Source organism: Sus scrofa, chromosome 13 (assembly GCF_000003025.6).
Source record: "Sus scrofa isolate TJ Tabasco breed Duroc chromosome 13, Sscrofa11.1, whole genome shotgun sequence".
Lineage (NCBI taxonomy): Eukaryota > Metazoa > Chordata > Mammalia > Artiodactyla > Suidae > Sus > Sus scrofa.
In genome coordinates, this window is record NC_010455.5 from 151,007,768 (window position 1) to 151,023,079 (window position 15,312).

The window sequence follows — 15,312 nt, forward strand, 5'->3', positions numbered from 1 at the left end:
GGCTGCCCACCCTGCAGCAATGAGGCCTCCCTAGCTTTGCGATTCACGTGTTGGGGAGGTGGTGATGGGGTTGGCACTACCTGCCAGGGCTGTGGTTGCAGTAGGGTCTCCCTGTGTGTCCCATAGCCACAAGCTCAGATTTGCCCTCTTCCAGCCAAATGCTCTCCTCACCTCCTTCCCCCTATTTACCTGAGGACCTGTGAATGAGGACTTGCGGGAGCTCTTGGTAAGTCTCACTTTCCTTTAATTGTATGTTTCTTATTCATCTTCCCAGCTATCTGCCTCAGGTGGCAGAGGACTGGAGAAGCATCTAGGTGAGGGCGAGAGAAGCTGCCTCAGTTGGTCATGACAATTCTGTCTCATTTCACTCCAAACCTCTTTTTGGTTAATCACTCTGTAGAGGGTTGTTTTGCTAAGACAGGGTGTGTGGGGTTGAGGAGGCTAAGGAGAGAAAAATAATATATGGGGAAGACTAATATGAATCAGTTATGCTATATGACAGAAATAACGCCTCTTCACTCTCCTCAATCTTCCCCCATCCAGTTCTACTATATAATTCCCTTAGTAGGCTTTCCCTTAGGCCTTAGTAAAAATAAGGTCTAAAGAAACCTTGATGGACAGACATGGCCACTGACCTAAATTTTCACTTAATTGTAACCAGACCTTTCTGAGTGAAGCTTTTTGGAAGGGAGCTGGGAAGAGCAGCAATCCAACCACCCAGCACCTGGGGCTGTGAGTGGGAGGTAAGTGCTGGGGTTGAGAGAGGTGGGTAAGGTGTTCGCAGGCAACTGTCTTGTAGCAAAATGGCCTATGACGACCCTAGTCTCCACTTGCTGGAATGTTTCTTGTTCCTTCAGAGTCTTTATGTGAGTTTATCTTCAGGCCGAGCATTCGTGACTTTATCTAATTTTGCCATTTCCTATATTGGTGACTCCCAAGTTAACAGACAGAGAACAGAAATGAGATCATGTCTGTCAGCATGAAAGTGTCCAGTGAACATTTCTTACAATTACTACAGTTAAAAATCTCCATTTTTTTCCTCTATAGGGAAGAAGAAATGCTGGATTTGTGATGGGAGGAGTGCTTACGTTGAAGCCGAGATTAAAGGGAGTGGAGATGATGGCAGAATAATTGTTGAGACAACAGATGGAAAGGTAAAGGGATCTTTATTTAGGCCCAGGGATGACCAAGTTCTCTATTTAATTTAATCATTAAATATATCCTTTTTCTAATAGTTTAGTTAAAAACTTGGGGTAGGAAATGCCACTGACACAGTTTGGAAAACTCGTTCATCTTTAAGAAGCTCCTCCACTTACTGTTGAAGACTTTATGATGAATGTTAAAGAACCAGAGTAAACCAATTGCCAGTGGTGAAGCTCGGACTCTATAATGCATGAATTTTTCCATTTCTTGCATCATGTTTCAAGTTCTTTTTTAAAGGTGCCCCGTGGAGTAAATAATGACCTTAGGAACTATGAATTAACTATGTATGAACTGTGGAGAATCAGGAAAGAGATGGATAATTTGAATAAGAATAGTGCACAGTCAGAGGAGCCAAGAAGTGGGAAGGTGGTCAGTAATGTCATATGCTAGAGAAAGAGATACGGGGCTTGGAGAAAGCCTTGGATTTCAGAATTAGGAGGTCAAGTGTCGGGACATATGTTAGATTGTAAGGGGTCATAGAAGGAATGTGTAGTAAGGATGTAATAGTCCCCAGCCCCTACTCTCTGCCACCAAGGCATTCAGAGCAACAGGGCAGTATTGAGCAGACAGAACCTTTTTCTTAGAACCTTGGCGTACATCACTGACCTCAGGTGGCTGCCAGTTCCGTATCGGTTAACTGGGCTTTATTTCTGCCCTGACTCAGATAAACACTTCCTTGTAGATTTTACAGATGATTTCCTGCCCATCTTCAATTCTCCAATTTCCTTGCAATTCTGCTCTCCTCAACTCCATAAAAAGCCACATCCTATAATAAACAGGTACAATCAATGTCAAGAAAGTTTGTCTTTTTCATGCTCTCATCTTTGTATTTGGACAAATTATGATCTAAAGCATTGCCATTTAAAGTGTAAAATTCTGGAGCCCAGCCTCTCAAAAACTACCACTTAAGGTGTCTTAATATGCCTTCCTGACGGTGTGTGTACATTAACAAAATCACAAATTAGGTAAATTTTATATAACTGGTTAAAGGAATTAAAAGCAGAACTTAGTTTATCTGTAGAAACATACATATGTAGGCAAGTAAAATTCAGAATGTTTTAAACAGGGAAAGAAAGGAATTCAATTATTTTCTGCCCGTCTCTGTGTGGTCTTTTCACTTTCTTGATTGTGTCCAATTCAACTTTATTAGGCCTCCAGAGGAGAAGATTGTTCTAAGTGTATTTTTTGAAACTGCAATCTTTTCAACAGTATTCAAGGTGATTTATAAATATAATGTCATTACAATTATGATTTTCAAAAGAAATCATAAGAAGAAGAGCATGAGAGCAATAAGTTAATGATGTAGAAAGAGGAGTCTAAAGGTGGGTGGTTTTGTTCTGCTTGATCTTTCAGCATCTAAGGAGGTCCCATGCCCCCAGCCCCAATCTGCATCCCCCTGGCTCCAGGCTTCCTCCTCCTGATGTTAGAAGTGACTACACCTTCAATCACCTTTGGTTTTTGTAATATTAACAAAGGCAATAAAGCCAGTGGATAGAAAGTAATACTTACAGTTGGTAATGAAAGAAGGGAGAAAAATAGAATCAGAGCTGAGGGGAGGTTTTTGATGTAAGAAACCTGATTATGTTCTATGGGAGATGAGTCTATGAAATATGGAAATTGAAGAACTCAAAAGAAAATGGATTACTGTTTGAGCAATGCCAAAGAAGACTGTGGGTAGGAATTAGATCATGAGTATGGAGAGTGTGGCAGCCTTGCAAGAAGCCTAATGGGAATTAAATGAAGCAATCAGCTGATACCAATATACATTAATCAAGGAAAGGGGTATAGGGAATGGTATTAGGAAACTTCTGAAAATAACTCTAAGCAAGAATTTGGTAGTAGAAATGCATGCATATTAATCAAAATATCAGTATTTATTAATACCTACCATGTCCTTAGCACTGTAATAAGGGCTTTAATAATTATAGGAGAAGACAATATCAAGACCCCTTCTCGAGATGTTTATAATCTAGCTGGGAAGTAGCTTAATATAGCCCATTATTAAAACATACACAAGAGTTAATAATATCAAGATGGTACTGGTTTTATATATTGTAAAAGATTAAAAAAAGGAGATAACACAACCATGCACTAGGGAAGTGGGAAAAGTTTGAGGAAGAGGGTGAATTAAACTAAATCTGAAAGAATGAGTCTGCCTCCTTGATCCTTCACTCCAAATTCCTTCTTCTAAACCTCCAGGATATGTTGCAACATTTAGAGAGGGGCTAGATCATGGGCAGTATAATGTGTGTACTCTGAGGGTCAGAGTCAGTGAGGAGCCATAGGGATCACGGTACTTCAATTTAGAAAAACATTCTTTTTCTTTTTACAGCTCCACCTGCAGCATATGTAAGTTCCCAGGCTAGGGGTCGAATCAGAGCTGCAGCTGAGGACTACGCCATAGACACAGCAACCCCAGATCCTTATTCCACTGAGCAAGGCCAGGGATTGAACCTGCATCCTCACAGAGACTACATCATGTTCTTAACCTACTGAGCCACAATGGGAACTCCTTATTTAGAAAATTTTAATTCAACAAAAACCTCTTTAAAAACTTTATCTTTGGGGGGTTCCATGGTGGCTCACAGGTAAGGAACCCGACTAGGATCCATGAGGATGCAGGATTGATCCCTGGCCTTGCTCAGTGGGTTAAGGGTCCCCTGTTACCGTGAGCTGTGGTGTAGGTCACAGATGAAGCTTGGATCTTGTGTTGCAGTGGCTGTGGTGTGGGCCAGCAGCTGTAGCTCCGATTCAACCCCTAGCCTGGGAACTTATGGCCTGGTGTATGGCCCTAAAAAGCAACAAAATAAAACAAAACTGTATCTTTGGAGTTCCCATTGTAGCTCAGCAGGTTACGAACCCAACTGGTATCCATGAAGATGTGGGTTTGATCCCTGGCCTCACTCAGTGGGTTAAAGATCTGTTGTTGCTGTGAGCTGTGGTGTAGGTTGCAGATGTGGCTAGGATCCCGAATTGCTATGTCTGTGGTGTAGGGTGGCAGCTGCAGCTCTGATTCAACCCCTAGCCTGGGAACTCCTGTACGCAAAGGTATGGCCTTAAAACAAACAAACAAAACCAAAAAGCTTTATTTTCAGGCAAGGAGAGAACATGATAAGAGAAACACTTGTTTCTCGAAAGAAACAGCTTGGTTTAACTTCCTTTGGCTTCTCTAATAAGGCATCTTGTTTCTTAACTCTTTGAAAAGTCTTTCGAGTGTATGGCAAAAATGAATGAGCATGGAAGACATTGGGCAGTATGTCTTATATTTTTCTCCTCTGCAGAGTCTAAGTGTCAAGGAGGACGAAATCCAGCAGATGAATCCTCCAGAGTTTGAAATGGTTGAAGACATGGCAATGCTGACTCACCTCAATGAAGCATCTGTACTGCACACCCTGAAGAGGCGCTACGAGCATGGGATGATCTATGTACATGTATATGCTTTATTGTAGACACAGTATGTTGGCAACATATTGGCCATGTCCCAGCTCTCTCTTGAGTGAAATAGATACTGAATTTAAGCATAGCCATCTGGGGACAATACTTAAGAGATGCCCACTGGGAGGAGATCTTAGCTTAGCATTTCCCCAATTTTATTTAATCAGTATTCATAGCCCTCCCTGCAAGTTTTCATCCTAAAGTAAAGGCATGAGGCTTGGAGCATGATAGACCAGTGCCCAAATGCCAGCTCTGTCTCTTACTAGTTGCCAAGTTTGCTCTTGAAGTTACCTTATCTGTAGAGTGGGGTAATAATGTCAGTATTTCCGTGGTAGCTTGGAGGATAAATTTAAAAATATAGGTAAATCTTGTAGTTCAATGCCTGTTACCTAGTTAGTGCTCAATAAATGGAGTAATTTTTTAAATCATTGTTAAGTTGGTGATGATTGGTTGCTCAGATTCTTTGATTCACTTAATCCGTTCATCAGGAGTAGCGCTGAGTAGATTAGGCAAAGATGCTGGCATTTGGGACCCATTACTACAGAAGGCTTGCTGTGCAGCCAGCTTTCTCCTGGGCTCTGAGATTTACTGTGTGACTGTATTAGTTTCCCTGGGATGCTGTAAAAAAATTACTGCAAACTAGGTGGCTTATAACCACAGAAATTTATTATGTCACTATTCTAGAGGCCACGGTCTGAAATAAAATAAACTCATCAGTCATCAGAGTCACTCATCAGGCTCTGGAGCCTCGAGGGGAGAATCAGTCCTTACCCTGTCCAGTTTCTGGAAGCCACATATAATTGGTATTGGTAGTGGCTATATTGCCCCCACCTCTGCCTCTGTTTCCACACTGCCTTCTCCTCTGTGTGTCCATGTCTTCTCCTCTGTGTGTCTCCTATAAGTGCACCAGCCATTGGATTTAAGGTCTGTCCAGATATCATCTTGAGATTATTTCCTTAATTATACCCCCACAGATCCATTTGCCAAATCCATTTGCCAAAGATCACATTCACATGTTCTGGCAATTAAGACGGAGGTATCTTTTAGGGAAGAACAATTCAACCACCCACATGAATGACCCACATGAGCTGTCCCCCCAGGGCCTTAAATATCAGGTTCCCAATCTTGCTAAGACAGATTCCCTTTGGGCCTCAAATGCTTGAAAGCTGGTTACAAAATCTGAAGGGCGCCACTTACGGTTCTTCCTGTCTTTGAAAGGTGTGTGTGTGTGTGTGTGTGTGTGTGTGTGTGTGTGAGACAAGTTAGTGGCTACCAGATCTCCCTGGGGAGAGGTAATCCCGGGTCCTGTTGTTACTCTAACCTGGTTCTGTCTCTTTCAGTTAGAAGTCCCTTCTCTGCAAGAATGCAAAAAGGAAATCTCTTCCTTTTTCATTCCTTTCTAAGTAAATATTAGAGCAGATGTTACCTGACAGTGAAAGAGCTGACAAACCTGGAAGTATTTCTGACCTGTTTTTGGAAATATCTTCTGATCTTCCATTAGACATATTCAGGTCTCTCTTGTGTGAGCATAAATCCTCACAAGTGGCTTCCGGTGTATCACAAAGATGTCGTGGCCGCCTACAGAGGGAAGAGGCGATCAGAGGCTCCCCCTCACATCTTCGCTGTTGCTGATAATGCCTTTCAGGACATGCTTCACAGTAAGTGGCTGCTCTATGAAATGAAAGGTAAAAATATCTGATCTACTTTTTCTCCGAGTCACTAAGAGGCAGGTAGGCATTGTGAACAGAGCGTGGCCTTTACAGTTGCCAAATCACTTGAAGCCTCCATTTCCTTCTAGATAAAACGTGGGCATAATAATGCCTACCTCCTGGGGCAATGGGGACCATTAGATCACATGTCACATTAAGTGAAATCATGTGTTGAAAAGTGCTCAGTGGCTGGGCCAGAGTGGGCCCCCTGTAGATGTCAGCTTTTATTACATAAAGCACCTGCTAGAACCTTGGGCACAAAGAAGTTATTCTGTAGCTATTATTAAAGCATGCTTCTTAAAAGGCTTAAAATAGCAAAATGTCAACCATCAGTCATTTACCATTTGTATTTGGAGCAAGGAAATAGGGATAGAATTTGTACATTCTTATGACTGGCCTACATAGGGTCAAGAGAAAACCTATTTTACTTTGTATCATTTAAATGGTACTTTCGCTAACTGTTTACAGAGCAAATCCTTCTGCTTGCCTCTGACTTTAAGCTGCACCAAGGGAATTTTGAATAAGTTCATAGTAGTGCAGAGCAGCTCTGGCAGAAGAATGTCCTGACATTTTCCTTTCTTTTGCAGATCGAAGGAATCAGTCTATACTCTTCACGTGAGTAGTTTGCCTTGCTTTTTCTTTTGAGCCTGCAGAGAGAACTTCAATGGAAACAGACACCTACATTTCATTGGATATGAAACATAAATTCACTGTCTTTGAATTGTTGTTCTTTAGACACTAAATACATTCTAGGCAAGAGTAAAATACTCAAGAAATTGTCATAACTCTTTAGTCAGTGATTATCCAAATACGGTGCTGGCTAGGCTGTCTCTCATTTTAGGATATCCTTTAGAATCTTCAGTGGACACACTGGTCTTGATTATCTTCTTAATGAAGAGAACACCCTCTCCAAATGATCATTTTCAAAGTTCTCTGGACTCGCCAATTAAAGAGAGACTGAAGTCCAGTAGGAATGACCATGGAACAGATAATGTGCTGTTGTGAGCAACCAGATTGGGGCAGGCCAAGGTACATTAAGTAATGGGAACTGAAAGATGGTGAGGATTGGAGGGACAAGGAACAGGAGTGCAGAGGAAGGAAGGAAAGGACATCACTTTATGAATACTGTATGTTAATTTTGATGGGAAGAACATTGGCTGGCCAGGTGGACTGTCAACATGCTGAAGGGAGAAGCTGAAACTCAAGAGGCAGTGAAATGCTCAAGTTCTTACTCTTCCTATGCAGTGATGATGCTGCCTTGTACATTGGGCTATCCATTGGCTTTAACTATTGAAGAAAAATAATAGGTCTCAGAATTTAGAGCTAGAAGGGCAATTAGAGTGCAGTCCTTTGCAAAGAGGATAGACTGTTTTCTGGTGTGTCAGGCAGATAAGGCAGGCTTTGATCCTATGGCGCTTTGGGTGATGAGGCTATAAATTCACCACTGAGTTCTCCCCAATAACAAAGTTAGCTAGTTATCAAAGGTAAGAGGGAATCTAAAGCCTAATTTCCTGGCAGGTTCTCTTCTGAGGGAGAGGGTTGGACCTGACCATGTGGTGGTAGCCTTGATACCTCTTGAACAGTGAAAATCTCTTAAACAGTTCATAATGAGAAGACCTATCTCTAAATATACTCTTAAACTTTTCATTAATGGGCCATGAGGTATAGGCTTCTTATTTTTATAAAAGTCTTTGATCTGTCTCTACTCCAGATTTTTGCTCATGTTGCTTTTCCAGCCTGACATGTCCTCCTTCTCCCAACTAATTAAATGTCTGCATCTCCTTCAAGTTCCCTCTTAAGTTCCACTTTTCCATAAAACTTTTCCTCTTGTCCTGGCCTATAGGGTTAAAAACATCTATCTTTCATTGCTTTAATAATCTGAGCCAGTTAACTGTGTCATTGAATTTCCAATCATAGAGGAGAATCTGGTGCTGGAAAGACTGTGAACACCAAACATGTTATCCAGTATTTTGCCAACATAGGAATCACGGGTGAATCCAGGGAAAGGCAGGTAAGTGTTTATCCATCTTGGTAGAAAAGTTGAGGTGGACCTATCCACTGATCATGGAGGCTTTACCCTGACCATTCTTGGTGAGAGAGGAGGAGACAAGCAGTATAGAACAATTTAAAAATTATGGAAATTTTTTCCCATTTTTCCTTTGCCAGTTGGGAGGCTCATCAAAGGCTCTGAACTAGGAACCCCCAAACTGAAATTACATAATTTGTTTCAGATATGGTTCAAGGTCCATTTACTGGCCTGACCTTTGTTGGTTGGACCCTTTAAGAATTAGGTACTAAATATCCAAACCGTCTCCCCGCAAACCTAGGATCACCAGTGCCTTGAATGGCCACTTTTGATATTTCTTAATCCCTTTACCTGCTGTGAGATGTCAGACTCCTGAAAATATGAACCAAAGAAATTCTGCTTCCCTTACCACTAACTCCTGGATCAAGTCCCAAACACCCAATGGATGTACCCTCAACTTCAAACACATTCTAGCTTCTGAAAAACGTTGCCTTCTCTATTTAATTATTTTTATCCTTGGTTAATATTGCTTTAGCTTACTTTGTTTAGCTTCATTAACAGGTTAATGGTAATAATCTGAGGGTAACTAAACCAAGATTCGGCATACAAAATAAGATTAGATAATGCTGAACAGAACTCAAAGTCAATGAGTTAGGTTGAACTATTGCAGCCTCTCATCTTTCTATGTCTGGCATTGTTTTTTTTTTTTTTCTTTTTCAATTTGATTCTGATACTTCCTGATGTTTTTGCAAAATAACAAGTATATCAAAATAGTAATTTGGTCCAAATTCCAAACCATAGGAAGTTTCTTTTCCAACTGTCACATTTCTGAATTTTTTAAAGTGTTTCTTAAGAATATAATGTTTTTAATCTTTTTTCCCCATTTTTAAAAGTTTTATTGAAGTATAGTTGATTTACAATGTGATAATTTCTGCTGTACATTTTTTTTTTTTTTTTATGGTCTCATCCATGGCATACAGAAGTTTCTGGGCAGGGGTTGAATCCAAGCCGCAGCTGTGCAACCCCAGATCCTTTAATCCACCGTGCTGGGCTGGGGATCAGACCTGGTGCCTCCATAGCAAGCTGAGCCACTGCAGCCAGGTTCTTAAACCTCTGAGCCACAGCAGGAACTCCACATTCCTGAATTTTATTGATTCTGTAGGTATCACTGAACGCTACTATTCACTAGATATTAATTAGTTTTTGCATACAGTTTAGATTGTTTGGTGTAAATTTATTTGTTTGGTCTAACCACCGAGCCCTATGATAATTCATAACACAATACATAATACATAAGACTTCTATGAAAATTTTTGCTCATATAGCCCTTTTATTTCAAGGACAGTAGACCCATAATATACAGCAGTAATAGAGTATTTGTAAATCTATAAATTCTTAAACATCTTGTACTATCAAATTCCCCCCTATAATGGGTCTTAGAGGCTGATTGGAAAAAAACAAAGTCCTGTTGCAGTTTGAGTGCTAATCGGTCATTGAGACTCACTCGGTATAAATGACCTGTTTTAGTTCATCATCCTGAGCAATATGATTCAAATTCCAGACTAATAAATACCATTTCAAGTCACTGCTTGGTATGAACCTCTAGATTACTTAAGAATAATAGCAAGCAAAAATATAATTTAAATAATGCTGGGAAATAAAAACAAAATAATGCCTGCTTTATTATCTTAGCGTAAATTTCCAGGTGTGAGGGTCCAGTGGGAAGAGAGGTAGATCAGCAATGAGGGGGTATATATAGAATGAAGTTGGGAAATAAGCTATGGTATTTGTCGTTGTTTACTTTGGCAAAATATCAGTTTTCTTTCCCTGCCCAGGCCAGTGCCAATCAAAAGAGAAGCACTGCAAATAAATGAGCTCCCATATATAGTCTTGGGGATCATATATTGTCAAGCTTTCATCCACCCATTCTTCTGAGTTCCCACTCCAATATAGCATCTTATCACCATATTCAGAAGTGGGTTTGGCTGCTGGTTATCAAAACAAGAATAGGTTTGGCCTGGGCATGGAGGGCTTGCCACATTACAGAATTCTGCTAAGAACTTCACCGCTTGTACTTCCCTTACCCTCAGGGGACTCTACACGATCAAATCAAGCGAGTGAATCCCATTTTGGAAGCATTCGGAAATGCCAAAACCCTAAGGAATGACAATTCCTCTCGTTTTGTAAGTAACATGATTGAGCAGTAAATCAGAGTCTTTAATTTTTAGAAATTGTAAAAGTCATGCCTGAGCATATAGGTCTGAAAAAAATTTTCTGGAACATCAAAAGTTTTTTGATTAATGTTCATATAATTTGAGTCCTCAAAAGAGTTTGCCAGCTTCATCATTAAGATAATTAAAAATACAAAAAAATATGTACCTAAGAAGCTTCTACTATTTGGTCAATTTAAGAAAGAAAATATTTCTCTTAATAGTTTCAAATTCCTTTCCACTCCCAGTAGAGATGCTCACTCAGCAAATTCTAATAATGTTTTATATTTTATTAAATTTTACACATTTGAAAGCATTTTCTCCTTTATAATTTCCTATTCTTCTTGTAACAAGTCATTTTAGTAAGCACCTCCATGTTCACTTATTATAATTATTGTTTCTATGCTCAAATATTGTTTTTACAGTCCCCCTGCATATTTTTCACTGGGGATTTTTTTTTTTATTGGAATAAAGTTTTGCGTTTTTTTTTTTTTTTTTTTTTTTTGGTCTTTTTGTCTTTTCTATGGCCATACCCGCATTATTCCCACTAGGAGAATTCCCAGGCTAGGGGTCTAATCAGAGCTGTAGCTGCCGGCCTACACTGCTGCCACAGTAACGTGGGATCCAAGCCGTCTGCGACCTACACCACAGCTCCTGACAACGCTGGATTCTTTTTTTTTTTTTGGTCTTTTTGTCCTTTTTTTTTCCTAGGCCCGCACCCACAGCAGATGGAGGTTCCCGGGCTAGGGGTCTAACTGGAGCTACATTGCTGGCCTACACCACAGACACAGCAACTTGGGACCTGAGCTGTGTCTGCGACCTACACCACCGCTCATGACAACGCCAGGTCCTCAACCCACTGAGCTTGGCCAGGGATTGAACCGGCAACCTCATGGTTCCCAGTCAGACTGGTTAACCTCTGAGCCACGACGGGACCTCCAATGCTGGATTCTTAATGCACTGAGCAAGGCAAGGGATTGAACCCGCAACCTCATGGTTCCTAGCCAGATTCGTTAACCACTGAGCCACGACGGGGACTCCAAAAAGCATTTTTTTTAAGTAGCTTTTGATAACTAGCCTTCCCATGATAGAAAGTGGATTTAGATTTCAAATTCTAGCTTCACTAATCCCTTTTATGCCAAGAATGAGTGGCAGGGAGCCACTAAGTAATTTACAAGGAAATTTTCATAGGGCTTCCTGTTTCGGTCTCTAGGCATAATTAAATAATAGCGTCCTGCTGATTTGGTTGGTTTCCCTCCAAAGCCCTAGAACTGTTCTGACTACACTTATATCTGCTTGTCATGTCTGGCTGCATAGCAGGTGCTGATACTGGTCCATAAAACAAAGGCTAGATTTGTTAGAATGTAGCATGGAAGAAGAAAGCTGAAAAAAGACTAAATGAGGGGAAAAGGAATAATGGAAGAGAGGGAGGGGGGAAGGAAGATGAAAGGAAAGAGAGCAAAAGAAAAGAAAGAAAAGAACAGGAAGTAGAAAGAAAGATGAATAAGGAAAGAAAGCAATTGAAGGTTCCAAGGCTGGGAGTTACCACTGTGGCGCAGTGTAAATGAATCTGACTAGTACCCATGAGGATGTGGGTTTGATCCCTGGGTTGGGGATCCGGCATTGCTGTGAGCGGTGGTATAGGTCACAGACACGGCTCAGATCCTGCATTGCTGTGGCTGTGGTGTAGGCCAGCAGCTGTTGCTCCAACAGTTTGACCCTAGCCTGGGAACTTCCTTTCATATGCCACAAGTGCAACCCTAAAAAAAAGCAGGCAAGCAAACAAACAAAAAACCTGAAAGAGACCAAGACCAAGAAAAAAGTTGGAAAGATAAAAGGAAAGAAATAAGTAGAAAAGGAAATTAATCATAAATGAATGGATGGAAAGAAGAGAGTAGAAAAGGGAAAAGGGGGTTTTGAAAAAAATCAAGAAATCCCGGTTCAATTCTTCGATTAATACTCTTTACGTGTATTTTGGAATAGAATGACACCTGCCATATTAGGAAACAAAGGATGTTGCAGCCATCAAGCCATCAGCTACTGTAGCCACCCCAGGGTACCCTGAGGGGATCCAGGTTGGGGAAAAGCAAGATTCTGGCCCTAGATAGCTGAGGTGCATATGCAAGCAATAATTTCAATAACCCAGACTCTTGTATCTTCCCATACATGGAAAAGTGCTAAACTCATTAACTTGAGATGTCTGGTTTTCCTTAATTAGCAGTAATCTTTTGATATTCTGTCTACTTGGTTTTTATTGCAAAAGCTCCTCTGTATCCTGGCTCCTCCCTTACCTCAGAGCAGTCCTTCACATCTCTCTGAGAGGCTGTCCCCTGGGCTTAAGTCCTCAATAAGTCCACAGAACAAAATGCAATTCTAGGTTGTGTATTTTTTTTTGGCCAAAAATACATATATGTGCATGTACATATATGTATACATGTATACATACATGTGTATGTTTGTGTGTGTGGTTCTGATTAGCCTGCATTTTTAAATTTTTTGGCTCAGTTGCCCTCTACATGGCCTTCTACTCTCCTCCTCTTGTCAGGCTACTGTCCTGCTCTGATTACTTCCCTGCATGGTTTCACCTCCACCAGGCCACCTTCCACTCTACCAACATCCTTATCCAGCAGGCTTTAGCCACCACTGCACTACTTCCTTGGCTGTGTCTTGGCACCCCTGGGCTCTGTCACCTTCAGGCAGATTTTCTGCCTCACTAATGTCTTACAGCCATTCATTGATAAGGAAGGAAGGAAGCCCCATCTATTATTCATGCTAAAATGATGTTTTAAAACACAAGTCCAATCACATTAAAAAAAAAAAAAAAAAAAACAAAAAACAAAAACCCTCACTGTCTTCTCACCTAAAATAAAACCCATTCCTTCCTGTGGCCACATGGCTTACTGATGTGACACCTGGTGCCTGCCTATTCTCAGACTCTGTTTTCTGCCCCCTTTCCTCTTACTTGCTAAACTCCTGCACAACTGGCTTTTCTTCTGATTTCAAGACACACCAAATATTCCTGTGTTAGACTGGCTACATTAGCTGCTTACACCTAAAATCTAGAATAGGGACATGCCTACTTTTCTAATGTGGAATATCCAGTGCCTAGAAGGTTTTCTGGCTCATAGTAGATGCTCAATGAATATTTATTGAGTAAATGGAAGAATATGCTAAGAAGATGTTATTTTTCTCATTTTTTGATAAGCGCACTGAGGTTCACAGAGATTCTATAGCGCAGGCAAGAATACCCAGCCAGCAATCAGCAGGTCTAGGTCTAGAACCCAGGACCACTGCTCATCCTGATGATCAGTCAGCGGCCTCTTGACATTAACTGGTGCCATCACAGACCAATGCTATATATATTTTTTAACTTTTGGGGAAATATCACTCTGGGAGTAATGTGTATAATGAAGCCATTGCAACTGCTGGAAATGTTTCAATAGGAGACTCTGTTCTGTGTCTACCCAGGGCAAGTTCATCAGGATGCACTTCTGTGCCAGAGGCAAGCTGTCAGCTGCAGACATTGACACCTGTAAGTACCCATAGCACTGTCTAACTACTTTTCCTCTAAGTTTTGCAAGAACGCCCAAGTTTAAATTTTCACTCATGTCTCGTCATGCAGATTTGCTTGAAAAATCCCGGGTGATTTTCCAGCAGCCTGGAGAGAGGAATTTCCACATATTCTATCAAATTCTATCTGGACAAAAAGCACTTCTTGGTAAGTAGATTATTCTGGATCTGGGGATCATTCTAAACAAGAGACAGGTGTCAGATTATCAGACTTGGAAAAGTGCTGTTTAATAAGTATCCTCACCTCTTTAGAACTCGGTTTCATCCTTAAATGTAAGAAATGGTAACACTTTTTTTTTTCAATTTGGTAGTGTTTAGAGGTGGGTAGAATGTCCAGCAGAGGTAAGTGAATGTGTGTGTGTATGCATGTGAGCACAAATGCTTGTGAGTGTGTGTGTGTGTGTGTGTGTGTGTGTAAAAATCATGAGATAAGTGAAAGTCTTAAATGATTAGAACCACTGTTTAAGAGTACAGACAAGAGACCACAGGTGGGAGATACCACCATGGTGTGTAGTAGTCAATGGGAGTTTTATAAAGAAGGGGGGATTGGGGTTGGGATGTGAAGAATGGGAAGGGAATTTAACCAGAATCATAGTGAAGGGTACTTCTGGTAGGAGGAAGAGGGTATACAATGTCAGGCAAGGGCAAGGCAAGGTCAGAGAACAGAGAGAATGAGTGAACTGGAGGGAAGGATTTTCATAGAGGAATGGTGGGGATTTTATTCTAATGGTTTCTAAACACAAAAAGTTGGGAGGGTGTTGTGAGCATGGTGTGTATGTATGGGAATGTGCACCTGTGTTTTGTGGGAGTGGGATGGGGTAATAGGAAGCCACGATTTGCTGAAGGCAGTGGCAGTAAAGCTGTCATGATGGGCAGTATGGATTGGAGGCAGAAATACTGAGAGAAGTGGTTGTAATTGTCCCAGTCTGAGATGACTGACAATTGTCTAAGGCACTGTCAGTGGGAATGAGGGGAAAGGCAAAGGTTGTGTGGAGGAATAGAAAAGTCTTGGCAATAATTGAATGTAGAAATGGAGGAGAGTGATGATTCAAAAATACTGCCAAGTTTGGTAATTTAATTAGGATAAAAGTAGTGCTGTGAACATGCACCCACATGTTCATTGCAGCACTAGTCACAACAGCCAAGACATGGAAACAAT

The 15,312-nt window shown here is 40.9% G+C and overlaps 1 protein-coding gene across 1 annotated transcript in view; it reads left to right on the forward strand.

Annotated features, from left to right (window-relative positions):
- MYH15 (myosin heavy chain 15) overlaps positions 804-15,312 on the forward strand; it is a 148,363-nt gene continuing 133,854 nt past the window's right edge. Inside the window, exons 1-9 of the mRNA XM_021069826.1 lie at positions 804-927; positions 1,048-1,154; positions 4,485-4,628; positions 6,140-6,296; positions 6,935-6,962; positions 8,265-8,358; positions 10,464-10,556; positions 14,052-14,115; positions 14,206-14,301. Of these exons, the coding sequence (XP_020925485.1) occupies positions 804-927; positions 1,048-1,154; positions 4,485-4,628; positions 6,140-6,296; positions 6,935-6,962; positions 8,265-8,358; positions 10,464-10,556; positions 14,052-14,115; positions 14,206-14,301 (907 nt within the window). The remainder of the gene's footprint in view (positions 928-1,047; positions 1,155-4,484; positions 4,629-6,139; positions 6,297-6,934; positions 6,963-8,264; positions 8,359-10,463; positions 10,557-14,051; positions 14,116-14,205; positions 14,302-15,312) is intronic.